Source organism: Calliphora vicina, chromosome 5 (genome assembly GCF_958450345.1).
Source record: "Calliphora vicina chromosome 5, idCalVici1.1, whole genome shotgun sequence".
Lineage (NCBI taxonomy): Eukaryota > Metazoa > Arthropoda > Insecta > Diptera > Calliphoridae > Calliphora > Calliphora vicina.
Window position 1 is genome coordinate 22,043,191 of NC_088784.1, and position 19,182 is coordinate 22,062,372.

The 19,182-nt window shown below is 33.2% G+C and overlaps 1 protein-coding gene across 1 annotated transcript in view; it reads right to left on the reverse strand.

Annotated features, from left to right (window-relative positions):
- Positions 1-12,887: 12,887 nt before the first annotated feature.
- The window catches only part of so (sine oculis), a 36,646-nt gene continuing 30,351 nt past the window's right edge, over positions 12,888-19,182 (reverse strand). Inside the window, exon 6 of the mRNA XM_065511107.1 lies at positions 12,888-13,721. Within this exon, the coding sequence (XP_065367179.1) occupies positions 13,190-13,721 (532 nt within the window). The 3' untranslated portion in view covers positions 12,888-13,189. The remainder of the gene's footprint in view (positions 13,722-19,182) is intronic.

The window sequence follows — 19,182 nt, forward strand, 5'->3', positions numbered from 1 at the left end:
CTGTGATTCGTTTTAATGGGATAATGCATAATGGAAATGTCTGTGCCATCTTTAGTTTGTGTTAAGCTAGCATAAATATTTCCATTATGATTAAAGCAACGATGAGAATTATTGGAGGCATTACTCCATGAAGATTGTTGTAGAACTCAATAAGAGCTTGCAAAATCATTGGGAGCTACTAAAGAAGCGTGGTCCCTTCGACTCTACTTGATTGTTCGCACGAAGTGAACTACCACGTAAACCAAAGAAGCAATTTCAAAACGTTTAAATGCAGCAGGATTCGTCCAAAAGAAGGGACATAGGGTACCATAAGAATTGAAGACGAGAGATCTTGAAATGATGCTTGAACAGTATAAAAGAAAATAATTTTTCCACCGAAACATACTATCAACCGAAGCGTAAGAGATCGTATGTGAAGCAAATGAGTCCTTCCTATTTTGAGTTGCTGGAATCTGGCCAGACCATCAATTGATTCGTTTGAAGCTAGCATTTGGCGATAAACGCTCAGAATATGTGGCCAGACATGAAACAGTAATATTCCATCATGACAATGCTCGGCCACATGTTGATATACCTGTTATTAAGTATTTAAAATAAAGTGGTTGGGTAGTTTTGCCTCACTCGCTTTATAGTCCAGACCGTGACCCATACGACTACTACATATTTGTTTCGATCAATGCAGAACGCTCTCTGGCCAATTTATGTATATCGTATAAATATTTCAAAATAAAAGCTAAACATTTTTAAAAATCCCGCATTTTTAAGTCATACACCCAATATGTATTTGTAAATCATGAAAATCTGGATAATTTTAATTTTTAAAATTTTGGATAAAATGTAAACAAATACTTCCGTGGTGTTGTATAGAGATGTTTATGTCTTTGATAATTTTTAGCTAATTTTAGCACCATTAAGTCGCTACCGAAACATTTTATATGGGAACACTGTTTTTTGCCACAACTAAATATGTTTATGTCTTTGCTAACATGTAGCGAAGACATGTACCTTAGTTATGGCAACACTCTTTTATTTCTAGTAAGAATAAAGGTGCTAAAATCAATTCGGTGAAATAGAAAAATTAACAATTTCTTTTACAGAAAAACTCGCTTATAAGAAGTTCACAATAAACGGAAACAAACAACTTCTCTTAAATTATTTGTTTTCCATCTATTTTTTTTAAAGTATTCGTATTTTTTCTAGCATTGCCAAATATTTTCTCATTATACCCTTCACCTTCGTGAGAAGGGTATATATAAGTTTGTCATTCCGTTTGTAATACCACAATATAATTTTCCGACCCTATAAAGTGTATATATTCTGGATCCTTATAGATAGCGGAGTCGATTAAGCCATGTCTGTCTGTTGAAATCAATTTTCTGAAGACCTCAAATAACTTACATACACGATTCATACATCAATATCTCCGGAATTCTTCCGGCTCGGTTGCTATTTTAAATCGAGAAAATCGGCCCACAAATGGCTGAGATATAAGACCTTTGCAATGACATATATAAGACCATAGTAAGTAAGGACTTGAAATAGGTCAAAATCGGAAAAAATATTTTTTAACCCGAATTTTTTTTCACCAAAAGTTATTTTTTCGCTAAATATTAAAAAAAAATTAAATTTAAAAAAAAAATTAAATATAAAAAAAAACATTTCGAAAAAAAAATTTTCCAAAAAATGAAAAAAACAACTTTGGAAAAAAAATAAATTTTGTTTACCTAAAAATATTTAAAATTTTTATTTTGAAGTATAATTTGTTGAAGGGTATATAAGATTCGGCACAGCCGAATATAGCTCTCTTATATAGTGTCCAAAAAACCGGCAAATTTTAAAAACCGGTTTCCGGTTTAACCGAAATAGTGTGTTTTTGAAAAAACCGGTTTTGATTATTGCTTTTTAAAAAAACCGGTTAAACGGTTTCGGTTTTTGTCATCAAAAAAACCGGTTAACCGGTTTATATTAAATTTTTATTTAATATGGAAAAGGTCTCCTTAAATTTATTTTTATTTGTGGTCGCTGTGTTAAGAATCGTGTACTAAATCTTCGGAAATCTTCGGAAATTTTGCATTTTTGTATTCTATCTTTATGCAATTATTTTATTCGTAAAAGATGAAATGGTATCAAAGTTTTTCATAAATATGTTTGAATATATTTTCTATATTTCATTAAAACCGGTTAACCGTCTTAAAAAAACCGGGTTGTCAAAAAACCGCAAAGTTAAAAAAACCCAAATCGGTTTCGGTTTTGGATACTCTACTCTCTTACTTGTTTGATTTTCATCTATTTTTTGAAGAACATATCTGTAGTTTTTCTAGAATTACCAAATATTTTCTAATTTTTACACATATTTTTGAGATGTCTTTAACAAAGGCAAATTGTAGTCAACAAATTAGTTCATATTAACCGATACATCGTTATAAACGAGTGCATTAAAGCAGATGTTTTTATATCCTTTACCATGAGTCGCAAGGGTATATATTTATAAGTTTGTCAATCCGATTGTAATTTCCACATTTTTCGAATACCTTACCAAAAGTTTACCATGAGTTATGACCTGTGCTAAGATTAATGGTCATCCTTAGTTTATTATTCTAATCGACATTTGTTACGTCCCATAAGTATTTTGTTAGCAAACAACTGTCGGACTCTCCAACGATTTATCCACTTCAACTTGGACTCCTGCCTAATGCATTGGAAGATTAAGGATATAGGAGGGATAATGACAGTTTCAGCACTATCCTCGCAACTAAATATTGCAAACATTTGTGTACGTCTAGATGACATGACTATTGCATAAACTTCGGCTTGGAAAACACTGCGATGGGATACTTTAAATTCAAACTCCAGATAGTAAAATCTACAGCCTGTGCTCTTTGACATTATCAAAGCAACGGTGAAGATGTTGAGACTTGAAAAATTTACTTTTCCCGGTAGTCAGTCGTCCAGAGAAAGAAATGTAGTATTAAAACCCGTTCATATTTGGTCGATTCACAAGGTTAGGATACCTTTTGTCATATTGTCATAATATTGTTACGTTTTAACCTTTTCAAAACGTTGGTTTATTTCCTTTAAATAAACCGGATGCTTTTGATTGCAAATAAAAGCCGTTTAGTAGTGTAACAACTCTTTATTTATTTAAAAATGTACAACAACAGAATTAAATAGTCACTCAATGTTTTATTTTATACACGTTTATAAATTCTCAGAAATACAGACACACTTTATAATGTACACGAATTCACTTGAAAAACACAGCACTCTTTAAGGCACTCAGTTGATGTTTATTCAAATAGCGTCTCTGATAAACTCACTAACGACTGCAACCTCTGCACTATTTATAACACTGCCACCTGTACTCTAGATTTCTCTTTAACTGTCTAGAGCTTTCTAATACATACGCCATCTGTGGTGTACTTTCTACAATGTCATTTAACTGAATATTCGAATTCGAATATACGGTCGCAGCAAACAGCGTTGCCAACTTACTATCAATGGTCAACTGAAAGCTTTTATTCAATGTTAATAATGCCCACAAATATGTTACAGTTTGCTATTACAGCACTGTTATTTGAAAGCATTAGGCTACTTTTAAATCAGCCGTTAAAATCGTTATATTTGAATTCAAGTACAATTTCGTAACAATATTCTAATATTTCACGACTCGTGTCTGCTATTGGCATTTCATGCGTTATGTTGAGACCGCTTTATTGATGGCGTTTCTATGAATGTCGCTGTCACATATGAATTTCTATGCCCTCCTTGAATACTCGAAGGTCCTTGCTGACATGTCTCCTCATTTACCCACCTGATGATATCGTAATTTAGATGGTTAATCCTTGGGTTTGTACTTCGGATGACATCACGCTCATTCCGCTGCTTCTGCTGGGAAATTGCAGCTGCACTACGGATAATCTAACAGCAGGGATGAAGAGAGCGGCTGCTATGGTTACGGGTTCGCGGAACTTCCTCTTTGAAGGCATGATCGGTGAGCTCTTTAAAGCCTTGCCAATCTGCTTGTTTTTGGTTGATGTAATTTCGGCGTTCAGAGACGAAGAAACCTTTAGGTCATTACAGATAAACGATGATAGGTCTTATCATAGAGAAACTACAGCGTCCGTTGTTGATTGGACCGGGACTCGTTATCGTATCGAGGCATCAGATGGTTTCATCAATTTGTTCCGCCAACAAAGTACCTCTCTTGTCTTCCCTGATGGTTAAAGTCCAATAGGACTAGACCCCTATTACCGTCTAAGAAGGTAGTAATGTCGGGACGACAGCCAGTTGGACGACAGCCAGCTGGTGGAACTTAGATGTTAAAAAAACTCCAACTCCGTTTTCCCCGCAATAGCATGGGCATCAGCGCATCGACAGTAATTGCTGCTGTTGATGAGATTGTGGTGGGTAAAGGTGTTGTGGCGAATGATGATGTGGATGAGTGTCGTTGGAGTTTTAAAACTCTCTTACTCCATTTCAAGGTTAACATGGATCAGTTCGTAAGGTGACACCAACCAGCCCAAACAAGAGTTACACTTTAATTCTGTGCCAATTCTGGCAAACTGTATAGATTTCCGTCACAGTATTGATTGCGTTTCACACACCTGCAGCTTATTAGCAACTACCTAAGAAATTAAATAACTAAACACATGTAGCTCAACATCATGATCTCCTCTATCCAGGAATGAGGTATTATTTCCCGGGAATGGAAAACCTTAAATTATAGCAATATATAAATTTTTATTAAGAAATATATGCATCCTCCTCATTCACTACAAAACCAAACTTCTTTTAACGAATTATCAGTTTGTATAACATGTCAAAATATTTTGAAATGTGATATTGAGTGGCGCGTGCCTTTAATTATAACAACACAGACGACTTTCCAAGTTCATCATTATGATTAAACTTAATTTCAGGAAAACACCACACAAAAAAAAGCACAAAAGTTATGTTTACATCTCTAAGTAGATTAACACTTAGTTACTTTAAAAGAATAAAATGCGTACCACCACCAGCTTGGTATTATGATACATTTATCACACGTTCCAAAAAAAATATATTAAATGTTAGGTATACATTGCTAGCACAGCGTGCAATGTATACCAAGAATTTTAATCACAAGCCAGCATTGGCTGGTTGCTAAGGACCACCCCCTTTTCCTTTTCTGATTTGGTTTTTGTATTGGAAAATCTCTATGTTAGTCTGGGCTAACTGTTGCTAAGGTTAAAAGGAAAAAAACATGCGTACTGAGATGTAATAATGATGCTGTAGTGAGATGTAATAATATCCGCAATTTTAATGTTAAAAATGTTCTTGTACACGGAGAAAAATGTCATGTGCAGTATGACACTATCCGTTGCTAATCCAGAAACATTTCTTTAGTAATTTTATACAACCCTGGTTGCTGAGCAGCGTTGTAAAATAAAGTAGGGTTTGCACTAAGACAGAGATGTCCTTAGTAATTTGACAAAATAGCGTAGGATTTGCACAACCCTGGTTGCTATACAGCGTTGTAAAATAAGGTAGGTTTTGCACTAAGACAGAGATGTCCTTAGTAATTTCACGGAATTCCCCGAAATTAACATAAATGTATTTGGAAAATCTGTGATCCATCCATTTAAGATAATTTCCAAAAAAAATTCCACTATTTTCAACTCCTTTTGCCAAACTAATTTATTTTCATCAGTGTAACAGACACACCACAGTAAAGGTGGTTGGTTATTGCGCACTTACAGTAAGAGTAATTTAAACGATGGCAGGATTAAATCATTATAACTGACCATAATCTGCATATTAGGTTTGTGTGTCTATTAAATTCACATATTAATAACGTCATTCATACATATTGCCAGTCATTAACATCGTCATCATCATTATCATTGACGCGCCAGTCGCGTGTCTTGTCTTTTATCAGGGAGTCTGTCTGTCATTTTAGCTGCATTTTTGTTGTGGTTGTTGTTCATTATTATTATTATTACTTTAACGTTTATTTGTTTACCTGTCTGTGTTTTATTTTACAATCCCATCTATTGTGCGTTTTTCCACGGTTTGTTTTTCTGTGGGATTTTTTTTGTATTATAAAAATAAAGACTTTCTTTTTACTATCCTTGTTTTCACAAATAATAATGATTTGTTTTCATTGTTGGCCTGTGCCCACTTTTATGAGTATTTAGCTTTAGTTTGTCAATTATTTTTGGTTTAGGATTTGTGTGTGACTTAAGATAATTACTCGTATTATTGTTGTGTTTTGTTTGTAGAGATCACAGCAGGTAGTTGATCTATAGTTGCATTTAATGGGTTATAGTTAGTGTGGGAATATGTTCTGGGAGTGTGGCAGGAATGTTTAAACATTGATTTTATATAGATTTGATTCATATGATTTGAAAATAATTTTCCTTAAGAACATCAGTAAATTTCTCATGCAACAACTGATTTTTTTTGGATTTGTATACCTCATGGTGCCGACTTGTTGAAACCTATGAAAACTGATGGCAACATTACCAGATTCAAAAGGTGTCCGCGAATTCATGGTTGTTAGTTAATTTTCCCAATTAAATGTCGTTGTTCACGAGTATGGTTAAAATGTCCCATGTTTATACTAAATAAATGTCAAAGAATGACAGCTCAATTTTTGATATTCCATCATTTGACAAACCATTTACTTCATAACCTCAAATTTTCCCAACCTTTATCTGGTCTGAGATCTGTGTTGAACATTTGTTCCAGTATATTTAACACAGTTCGTCTGAGTCATCGTTGTTGTATAACTCTCCATCCACTCCAACTCTAATAACAGCCAGATTTGATTCCATACCATTAATAACACTGCAGCATAATAGCTAATAACAACTTCTTACAGAATAAGATAGCTGAAATATCAAGACTCATGTAGCTCAACAACATTAACGTCGCGATCCAGGAAACATAGCCGAAATTTCCATGTATTGGGTGTATGACTTAAAAATTAGGAATTTTTAAAATTTTAAGCTTCTACTTTGAATCATTTCTACAATATAAATTTATTCAAAGTATTTGCCGTTGTTAGTTATGACCTTTTCCCAACTTTCTGGCAACAAATGCATTCCGAGTCAAAAGAACTGCTGTTCTTTTGAGGCCAAGAACGAAACAAGAAAATGTCGGATACTCTGTTCCAAAGTGAAGCGTATCCCAGAGAGAGCGTTCTGCTTCAATCGAAATAAATAGTAGACGGACGGGCAAGGTCTGGACTATAAAGCGGGTGAGGCAAAACTTCCCAACCACTTTTTTCTAAATAGTTTTTAACAGGTATTGCAACATGTGGCCGAGCGTTGTCATGATGGAATATTACGGTTTCATGTCTGGCCACATATTCTGAGCGTTTTCGGCCAATGCTCCCTTCAACGAATCAGTTGCGTTCGGTAAAAGTTCCCTGTGATGGTCAGGTCAGATTTCAGCAGCTCATAATAGATAGGACCCTTTTGCTCCCACCAAATACAGAGAATTACCTTAGCGAAATGGATATTTGGCTTTGTTGTCCACATACGATCTCATAAGCTTCGGGTTACCGTAATGAATCCATTTTTCATCGCAAGTAATGAATCGGTACAAAAATGATTTTCTTTTATAGCGTTCAAGCATCATTTCGGACATGCAAATGTCTTTCAAGACCTCTCGTCTTCAATTCGTGTGGTACCCAATTCCCCTGCTTTTGGATGAATCCTGCTGCTCGCAAACGTTTTGAAATTGCTGCTGGAGTAGCTGCCAATGCTTGAGTAGCTGCCAAACACTTGCTGAGATTTACAACAATCTTCATGGAGTAATGCCTCCAATTCTTGGTCTTCAAACTTTATTAGCTAGCCTGGGCGATCTTTGACTTCCATGTCAAAATCCCAACTTTTGAACAAACCATTTCTCGCTCGTTGAAACCGATGGAACACATTCACCATAAGCTTCCCAAATATATCACTTCGACATTTTCGAAAACTTTGTTGGTTTGATATGCTAATGACAGAAAAAAAAAATATAAACTGCTTTGAAATGATACGCCATTGGAATTGAAAATAAAATAATTGATTTCGTCAAAAATTTAAGAAAGCGTTGGAGATTTTATACCAGCTTTGAAAACTGGTTAAACGGTAAACTTACACTCCAGGTATCTTCAGAAAGTACAAACCAGAACAATCTTGGGAGACCACCAAAATCTCTCGACAACTATAGCTCTAAAAGAGCGAAAACTTAAGGATATTAATGAAGAATTCGGAGATGAAAATATGCAAGAAACTTTGCTATATCAATTTCGATCACAGAAACAATTCACAAAAGTCGATATAATTAACGCTAGAACAAAGCGGATTCCTAAAAGTATTACAACGCCCTGTGATGAAAAACAGTTCTCAAATGAAGAGGCATTAGCATTAGTTTTGGATTTGAAGTTAACAAAACAGCAATATACTCAGCTCAGACTGTGTGCGATTGAAAAAGGCTGAAATCTGAATGAATAATATCATCACATAACTGCTGCTAAGAAGGAGTATTTCCCACAAAGATTTCGGCAGAGGTACAACTTCAAGATCTACTCAACGCTTGCTACTATCATTGAAAGGAAATGATTTGAAGAATTCTCGTTTGCAAATGTGGAAGTGATGATTCTTCTGGACAAAAACAATACAAGCAATATGTATGTGAAAATACTTGAGACACGGATATGATCATGATGTCATTTGTTCCATTGCGATTGATAAAGAATTTGGAAGACTCGAATCCTTTGACCAGTAGGATGCAAACATAGGATATTTGGAAAAATCAAACACCATCTTCTAGGAAATAAGCTACCATTTAGAGCTAAGGATTATAGATAGAAAAGTAGGTTCTGATCCGACTCTTAGTGCTGAAAAATTCAGACCTATTATCAGAGACTTTTGGACATCCCACTCTCTTCCTACTGGACTAAGTGAAGAAGTGATAATTAAACTACCCAAGAAAGGAGACTTAACAGAATGCAAGCACTGGCGGAGTATAACTCTTTTAACCATGATAAATAAGGACATAATTCATGCTAGACTGTCATCATCAATTTCAGCAGATCTTCGAAATAAGCTGGTTTCAGACCACACCGATCTTGCACCGATCATGTAAATAGACTAGGGACCATAGTGGAGCAGTCGGTGGACTGGCCTCCACCTCCAATATATCTGATACTGATAATATCCACCATCAGGCAATTTGGAACGCACTTCGATGCAAGGGAATTCCAGCTAATCGATCTTATCAGAGCTATGGAAACTCAACAAACCGTGTACTGCATGAAAGCATGTTAAGCAATCCGATTGGTGTAAGTACTGGGGTACGACAGGGATGTATGCTATCTACGCTGTTATTATGCAGCAATCAACCTGTATTAGAAGAGGCATTACATGGGGTAAGAATGGTCGACTGTAGGATCTTGACTAGGTTGATGATATTTGCCTGCTCGCACATAACTTTACTGACATATTGGATCAGACACATCAGCTGACATCTGTCGTTGGTCTTTATATTAACTTCGACAAAACTAAGGTTCTACGTATCAATACAACTAATCTCTCCAAGCTCAGTATGAGTACGCTTCAAACGCCTCGTTTGTTGTTAATGTAAATATGTGCAGTTCCAGATTTCAAAATGTCTTATAGAGCTTTAGTATAAAAACAGTTTTCTCTACTGAGACAAACGAATTTGTTGTCAAACGAATGAAACGTCCCAAATTTAACAGCCAATACGACATATGTAGCTTCAACAAGGCTCTCTTGGTAGACGCTATAAACGAAGTAATAATGCATCACTGTAGCACAATAAAAACCGCATATTTGGCATCACTGCGTTACGTCAAAATGTTTCTCAAGCAAATGGTTTGGCGGAGATGCCACACATGTTTTCCAGAATTCTATATTTTATTATTTGCAGATGCAATTAACTATCACAAGGTTGTCATTTTAATAGATTCCAAAGTAATAATTTAAACACACCCAAATCCACTTATAAATACATAATAAATGTATTTCCTAAAAATGTATTGTTAACACTTTATGCTGCCTATAAACGGATGTGGTATACAAATTGTTTATTAAACAAAAACTATTCAATAATTTTCACAAAATTGAAGATACTAACCAATATTCTTTTCTATTCACATTCTAATCCCCCTTAAAGACTGATAATTTTAAGATGAAAATAGGATTAAAAAAATTAATTTTTTTTCTTGTATAAAAAAAAAGAAATTTCAAAACAGCAGTTTAAACTCATTCTTTGACTATTTAAGCAACTATGTATTGTGACATAAGAATGGCTGCTGCAAATGGGTTTTTGACAAGACACAATCGGCTTAAAATTTTTAGAGTATTGAGTAGTAAATGTAACACAATGAAGAAATGTCAAATACTTTTATGAAAGTAAGTGAATTTTATGACAAAGACCAGGTTTATTGTTTGCTTTTAGAATAATGATATTTAACTGGAAGTTAATTGTCAGTTTTACCATTGAAAGCCTGACTTAAGACCTTTCTGAATGAAAGGTAACTGTCTGTGTTCTAGGTTGTGTTTATTTGATAAATTATAACACAGTTTTTATTTGTATTCATTTATTTACATTAAAAATTTATTCATGGTTTTTTTTTTTAGTTTTGAGTTTGATTTTTCAATATTTCTTTAAAAATTTATTTATGTTTTCTTTTATAAATAATTTAAACATTTGTTTAAGAAGTAATTTAACAAAATTAGGGAAAAAATATAAGAAATTTAAAAGTTCTATAAACTACTTAAAAATAATAATAAATTTTTTGCACATTTTTTTTTATTTAAAGTTTATATTTTATATATATTTACATACTTGCTTAATCGTTAATACCTAACCTCAATTTGTATTTATTTTTTCAAATTAATTAATTGAGGTTATTTCCTTGTTTTGTTTGTTTGTTTTTTTTTGTTACTTATTTGCAATGTTTAAATATTTTTTTAATTTATTTATTAAAACTATTTTTTAGTTTGTAAACTGGGTTTGTAAAGAGATTTTAGGAGAGAGAAAAGCAAAATTTGGAAAAGTTTTTTCTATAGAAAAAAATTCAGTATAACAGTTTTTGTGTTTAGGTTTTGATAGAAAAATTCAGTATAACAATTTTGTCTATAGAAATATTCAGTTTTTTCTATAAAAAGTATTGTGTATAACAGTAGAAAAAAATTGTGTATTTTTTTATAGAAAAATTCAGTTTTTTCTATAGAAAAAAATTGTGTATAACAGTTTTTTCTTTATAAAAATTCAGTATAACAGTTTTTTCTTTATAAAAATTCAGTATAACAGTTTTTTCTATAGAAAAATATTGTGTATGACAGTTTTTTCTTTATAAAAATTCAGTATAACAATTTTTTCTATAGAAAATATTGTGTATAACAGTTAGTTCTCTAGAAAATATTCAGTATAACAGTTTTTTCTTTAGAAAATATTGTGTATAACTGTTTTTTCTATAGAAAATATTGTGTATAACAGTTTTTTCTCTAGAAAATATTCAGTATAACAGTTTTTTCTATAGATAATGTTCAGTATAACAGTTTTTTTCTTTAGAAAATATAGTGTATAACAGTTTTTTCTATAGAAAATATTTGTATACCAGTTTTTTCTCTAGAAAAAATTGTGTATAACAGTTTTTTCTTTATAAAAATTCAGTATAACAGTTTTTTCTATAGAAAAATATTGTGTATAACAGTTTTTTCTTTATAAAAATTCAGTATAACAATTTTTTCTATAGAAAATATTGTGTATAACAGTTATTTCTCTAGAAAATATTCAGTATAACAGGTTTTCCTTTAGAAAATATTGTGTAGAAAATATTTGTATACCAGTTTTTTCTCTAGAAAAAATTGTGTATAACAGTTTTTTCTTTATAAAAATTCAGTATAACAGTTTTTTCTATAGAAAATATTGTGTATAACAGTTTTTTCTCTAGAAAATATTCAGTATAGCAGTTTTTTCTATAGAAAAATATTGTGTATAACAGTTTTTTCTTTATAAAAATTCAGTATAACAGTTTTTTCTATAGAAAATATTGTGTATAACAGTTATTTCTCTAGAAAATATTCAGTATAACAGTTTTTTTCTTTAGAATATATTGTTTATAACAGTTTTTTCTCTAGAAAAAATTGTGTATAACAGTTTTTCTATAGAAAATATTGTGTATAACAGTTTTTTCTCTAGAAAAAATTCAGTATAACAGTTTTTTCTATAGAAAAAATTGTGTATAACAGTTTTTTCTTTAGAAAATATTGTGTATAACAGTTTTTTCTCTAGAAAATATTGTGTATAACAGTTTTTCTATAGAAAATATTGTGTATAACAGTTATTTCTCTAGATAATATTCAATATAACAGTTTTTTCTATAGAAAATATTGTGTATAACAGTTTTTTTCCTTAGAAAATATTGTGTATAACAGTTTTTTCTCTAGAAAAAATTGTGTATAACAGTTTTTTCTTTATAAAAATTCAGTATAACAGTTTTTTCTCTAGAAAATATTGTGTATAACAGTTTTTCTATAGAATATATTGTGTATAACAGTTTTTTCTATAGAAAATATTCAGTATAACAGTTTTTTCGATAGAAAAATTGGTGTATAACAGTTTTATCTATAGAAGAATCTGTGTATAACAGTTTTTCTATAGAAAATATTGTGTATAACAGTTTGTTCTATAGAAAAATACTTGTATGAGACTTTCTATATCAGTATAACAGTGTTTTCAATAGAAAATATTGTGTATAACAATTCTTTCTATAGAAAAAATTCAGTATAACAGTTTTTCTATAGAAAATTTTGTGTATAACTGTTTTTTTTAATATTAAATATGTTTTATAACTGATTTTTCTATAGAAAATATTGCGTATAACAGCTTTTTCCAAAAAACTTCTTCTCCCCTTTCCAACTCTTTTTAATACATCTGTGTGTTTGATCTATTGTTTTTCTGATTCTAAAATTTATATAACAGTTGTGTCTAGATTTTGTTAAAAATAATAATGTTGCTGATGCTGTTGTCTATGTGTTGCCACGGCCGCTGCAGCTGACGACGACAATGTCGTTGGCGCTGTAGTTGTTGTTATGCTTGTGCTAGCTGCAGCTGCTGTTGCATTGGCTGCATTAACAGCCGTTGTCATCCATTCACTGTTGCCCGTACAAATGGCATCTAACTAAAATCATAAATGTTGATATTCACTCATATCATAGATGGGCATTGAACTCATCACATTGTGTAGATGGGAATAGGCCACGGCCGCAGGTAGGGGAGCCATTTGCGCTGAGGCCGCATTAATGGAACTTTTCGTAGAACCAATGGCAGCGGCAGCAGCAGCGGCGGCCGATAAAGCTGGTCCACCCACCAGTTGAGCGCTCAATGTATGATCGACGGTGGTGTGTGATGATACATTTGCCGAACTGTGATGACTTTGTTGCTGCTGCTGTTGTTGTTGTTGCTGCTGGTGATGATGTGTATGGTGATTGCTGAGCGATTGATTGGGTGATTGTTGTGCTGTATGTTGTTGTTGCTGCTGCTGTTGTTGTTGTGAGAGCGTCTGTTGCTGATGATGGTGATGATGTTGCGTTGTATGATGATGATTATTGCTATTCGATGTGTTGTTGTTGGCGGATGTTGTGCTGTGGTGTTGCATGAGAGCACCTTCCATTTCGGAATCACTCGATGAGTCCAGGTGTTGTTTATCCGAGTTGCCACTGTAAAGGAAAAGGGATCATTAGTTAGTTATTATTAAAATGAAATCATATTTAAAGATCTTGAGTTTGTTTTAAAATAATTATTCCCAGAATGATCACAAGTGTACAGTTTTCTCTAAAAAAAATGTGTGTAACAGTTTTCTCTAGACAAAACATTTGCATAACAGTTTTCTGTACAGAACATATTGTGTATAAGAGTTTTTTTCTATAGAAAAAATTATGTATCACAGTTTTCTCTGGAGACAGTTTTCTCCTGTCAAAATATTGTGTATAACAGTTTTTCTATAAAAAATATTGCGTATAACAGTTTTTTCTATAGAACAGATGCTGTATAACAGATTTTTCTATAAAACAAATGGTGTATAACAGTTTTTTCTAGAGAAAATATTGTGTATAACAGGTTTTTATAGAGATATTTTGGCGTATAACAGGTTTCTGTAGAGAACATATTCTGTATAAAAGTTTTTTCTATAGAACAAATGCTGTATAACAGTTTCCTCTAGATAAACTAATGTTTATAACAGTTTTCTATAGAATTTTCTATGTTTTTTTATTTGGAACAAATGGTGTATAACAGTTTTCTATAGATTATATTTTGCTTATAACAGTTTTCTCCGGAAAAATATTGTGTATAAAAGTTTTTCTATACAATATACTGTGTATAACAGTTTTTTTCTATAGAAAAAATTCTGTATAACAGTTTGCTCTATAGAAAATACCTTGTATAACTGTTTTTTCTATAAGGAATATTGAGTATAACAGTTTTTCTACAAAAAATATTGTGTATAACATTTTTTTCTACAGAAAATATTGTGTATTTTCGTTTTTAAGTGCAGTTTAATTTTGATATAGAATTTTACATTCAATATTCTTTGATTCTATCGTTTTCAAATTGACCTTTTTTTATTAATTATTTAACAATTGTCATAGTTGACAGCCTTAATTTTAATTGAATTGTTTGCTATAATTTCTACTATCTTTATCATTTGTATCAAAAGTCTATCTCTATTACAAAGAAATCCATATAAAAATTCACCTCCAATCACTTAAATTAAAACATTTTCTTCTCGTTACAAAATATAAATTACAATTGACACTTAAATTGGTTGGTGTTGTATGAAAACAATAAAAAAAACAACACGGAAAATATGACAAACAAATAGTTTAAAAACAACTGTTTTCATATCAAAGTACAAATTACTGGTACTTAACATTACAATTTCAAAAAAAAAAAAAAAATAACACACACAAAAACCGGAAGGAAATAATACCATTTATGGCTAAAAATAGATGGAAACAAACTGTAACATGTTAAGGTTTCAAATTCATCATAACATGATCTCGTATTCCCAGTCTTTTTCGTCTCTCCTTCTCTGCCTCTCTGGGGAGTTAGTTTTAATAAAGACTTTTGACATACACACACACAACTCTTGACTTTCAACACCAACAAATATTTAGCTGAAAATGCTCTTGAGAGTCTTAAACAAAAGCACTTTAGGTGTTTGATTTCATTTACACAAAATGCAGTAAAATATTTACGAACGAAAAAAAAGAAAAATGAAAAAAAAAAACAGTATAAAATTCAAGTGGCAATATGTTTATGATGATACTTGAGTTTAAATGTCTGTATAGGATGTAGATTTATTTAGATCAACTGATAGTATAACATAAATTTTAAGTATTTTCTTTTCAAAACCACCACCCCCAGCCAGTCTGTCCGTCACTTTCGTTTATTACTTGTGTTGTTGTATGTAATTGTTTGTTGTTGTTGTGTTTTGGAAGGGTGTGTTGTGTTTTCAGTTTGTTTTTGTATTCAAAAGTCATTTGTAAATTGAGTCGTTAAAAATGAGTAGTTGACAGTTAACAGCTGATAATAAGTTTATTGTGGAAAATCTTATTACATATATTAATAAGGTGAGGAGGGGGAGGTGTGGTTTTGTTGTATTTGGTGATGCCATTTGATGACATTTTTTGATTTTACATTTTTATTGCTAGAATCACCCTTGGTAAGAAAGCTAATAAATAATGCGAGAAATGTCATAGAAATTGCGCAACGATCTACAGTATAACCATTACAATTACATGGAACATGCTAATGTTCCTATCAAGTATGACATACATATTTCCAGGAATTTTTTTGTTATTGGACCAGCACTCAGGGTATGACCCCTAATCATGCAAAGCATTGTGTTGAAACTAGGAAAATAGGTTATGGTAGGAAGGAAAGAGGAAGTAGTGTTTGTTGATTTTCAATTTGAACTTTCCTACATTGAAGATGACAGTAAAGACTTCAGTGGGAAATTTCTTCCACATACGGACAGTACGTCTAAAGAACATATTTTCCATGTAGTGTGTTGTGCGGTCCACTGGGCAATCGACCACAAAGGGATGTATTCTTGATATAAAAATCTGCGGGTATCAGGAACAAGTTCCATAATTTCATCAGAACACATTCCATTACAATGCCGATAGAACAGTGAAACGCGGCTCACATTGCGTCGGTGCTCCAGCGAATCAATAGAGGTGGATACCCCACTGTCACCAATAATCACCTTCGCTCTCTCCTGTACGCGGTCGAGCTCCAAAATAAACTTTGAAGCACTGGCCCATGGCACTTGTATTCCATTTTCGGTCGGATATGGATGGTGTTCAGATGGAGAGAAGTAATTCCTACACCGTTTCAGAAAACCGAGACACTGGAATGCTTCTTCCGACACTTGAAAATGTGTTTAGACCAACGGACATACACCACTCATAAATACAGATGAAGCGACATGGTCTGTCATTCGTTTTTGTGTCAATATGCATCACTGAGTCTTGCAAGCGACCCTATTCGCACGACCCCATTCAGAGATTGTCACAAGTTTCCGATTAAGGGAAGCATTCATGTTTTGTCTCGTTGCCACAATCTTCGACAGAGTTGGTCTACAACCTATTCTCACGAGACCATTCAGAGATTGTCACAAGGTCCCGATTAAGGAAATCATTCATGTTTTGCCTCATTGCCACAATCTCCGACAGGCTTGGTCTGTAAATGAATGAATATGAATGGCAAATGTTGCTGTCATCTGCAACAGAATAGATAGTTTGATGTAGAAGATAGTTTCGAAAAGTAAGAAATAGAGTAGGAGAAAGAACGGAGTCTTGCACTATCCCTGAATTTATCTTGTACTTGTAAGATGACATCCCATCTAAACAACTCGTATAGAGCGATCTCTGAGCTCAATATAAATCGAGAGAAGTTATTAACGACATCAAAAGTACACCATGCCCACCCTATCGAACGCCATTAAAATGTCTAAAAACACCACTTTACTTTCGCCAAAACGGTGTATCGAACGACGACACCATTTTTCTGATAGGAACGCTTGACACACTCTATCGAACACCTTGTGGAAATATCTAGAACCACCACTTTACTATCGCCAAAACGGTGAATGGAAAGACACCAGTTTTCCGATAGGTAGGCTTGCAAGTCTCCCGTAGAGCGTCTTCTATGAAGGCTATACTGCCGGTCGCTGAGTAGATTGTTGGACTCTAAATATTTCACAAGATGGTAGTTAACCATACTCTCTATAACTTAAGTTGCTATTGGACGATAATGTTCAGGATTATTAGCTTCTCCCTTTTTAGGAATTGGCGTTACATTAGTAATCTTCCAACATACAGGAACTTTGCCGGCACGGACCTGAAAAGGTTAGCTAATGGATGAGCTAGCATCGATTAAGACCAGATCTGGTATGATCTTTGTAGTTTCTTGTTTGACAAAACTGAATGTCTCATCTCTGCGTATATTTTCTTAATGGTTAGGGCAATTAGCCTCGACTTCTTCCTACCGAGAGGCAACTCACAATCCCACTATATTTTTTTTAAAACAGAAGCACGCTCAATGAAGAGAGGGAGGTTGTGGACAAATTTTTAGGAAGCCATTTTATTAAGCCCGTGAATTAATTTACATTGATTGTTTAAAATAGTGAATTGTACAATGGTAAATCATGTCGAGGACATCAAAACTATACAATGAAATGCCTTTTATGAAAAAAAATGAAGTTCGAACTATTAGATCCTAGAAAGGTCCAGCAAAACTTTGAAAAATTGTATTATTACAAAGAGAAAGCCCAATAAAAACATCAGTATAAATATCGATTATTAATATTAAGGAACTTCTCAAGCTAACCAGAAGGATAAATGTTGTTCTCCTGTTATAAACAGCGAAAGTGGTAATACAGTGACTTCCAAACGAGATCAATTACATTTTGGAGTAAACATTTTGAGAAAACGCTAAATATAATGCACAATGAATCAGATTACTTTACACTGCGAAGACGTTTTACTACCAACAGAAGCATAAATGTGAACGTCCCCAATGAAAGAGAGATCTGTGCAGCAATCGGTCAGGCAACCTGCAATGACATCGCAATGGCAGGAATCTTGTGTCCAATATTTAAACTAATTTGGAACACTAACGCTTTTCATCCCTACTGGAAAGAGGCGATCATTATTAAACTCCCAAAGAAAGGAGATAAGCGCTAGATAAGAACATCCGAGACACCCAAGTTGGCTTTCGTCCTGGTAGGTCATGCATCGACCAATTTTAATTGAGCAGGCGGTAGAATTCAATTCAACTATATACATGACCTTTATAGACAACGAGAAAGCCTTTGATGCTCGGAAGAGAGAATTTATCTGGATGACACTTGATGCAAGAGGTATTCCACAAAGCTTATTAACATTCTCAGGAATAGCTACGAAGGATCTACGTGCAGGGTTTTGCATGATGGCGCATTAAGTGATAGCTTTATAACGAAGAGTGGCTTAAGACAAGGGTGTGCTCTGTTACCTCTACTATTTACTGTGAATGAATGATATATTTGATGGAATTGAAACAGTGCCTGTAGGACTCAATTGGGGGAATGTACAATAAATTAGCACATCTAGAGTATGCAGACGAAGTAGTCCTTCTATCCAATAAAAAAAAAATCAGACATGCAATCACTCATAACTTCCCTTACTGAAGAATCAATTAAAGTAGGACTAAAAACTAATATCAACAAGAAGAAAACAATGAGAATTAATGCCCTCAACACATCTCAGTTTGCAGTTAATGAACAGGTGATCAATGATGCGAACAGTTTTGAATATCTAGACAGCATTATAAGTACGAATGGCGGCACAATACTTGACGTTGAAAGCCGACTGAAAAAAGGCTAAGGACAACTATGCAATGTGGAGGTTAAACACAATCAGCGTTGCAACGAAACTAAGAATATTTGACGACTGTGTAAAATCCATCCTGCTATATGAGTTCAAAACATAGTTCCTCACAAGGGAAATAATTCAAAAATTGCCGACATTTATCAATAGATGTCTTTGCAATATTTTAAGAATATGCTGGTCTCAAAGAATAACGACCAACAATTTCCTATTAAGGACTAACCAAAGAAAAGTTGAAAATGAAATA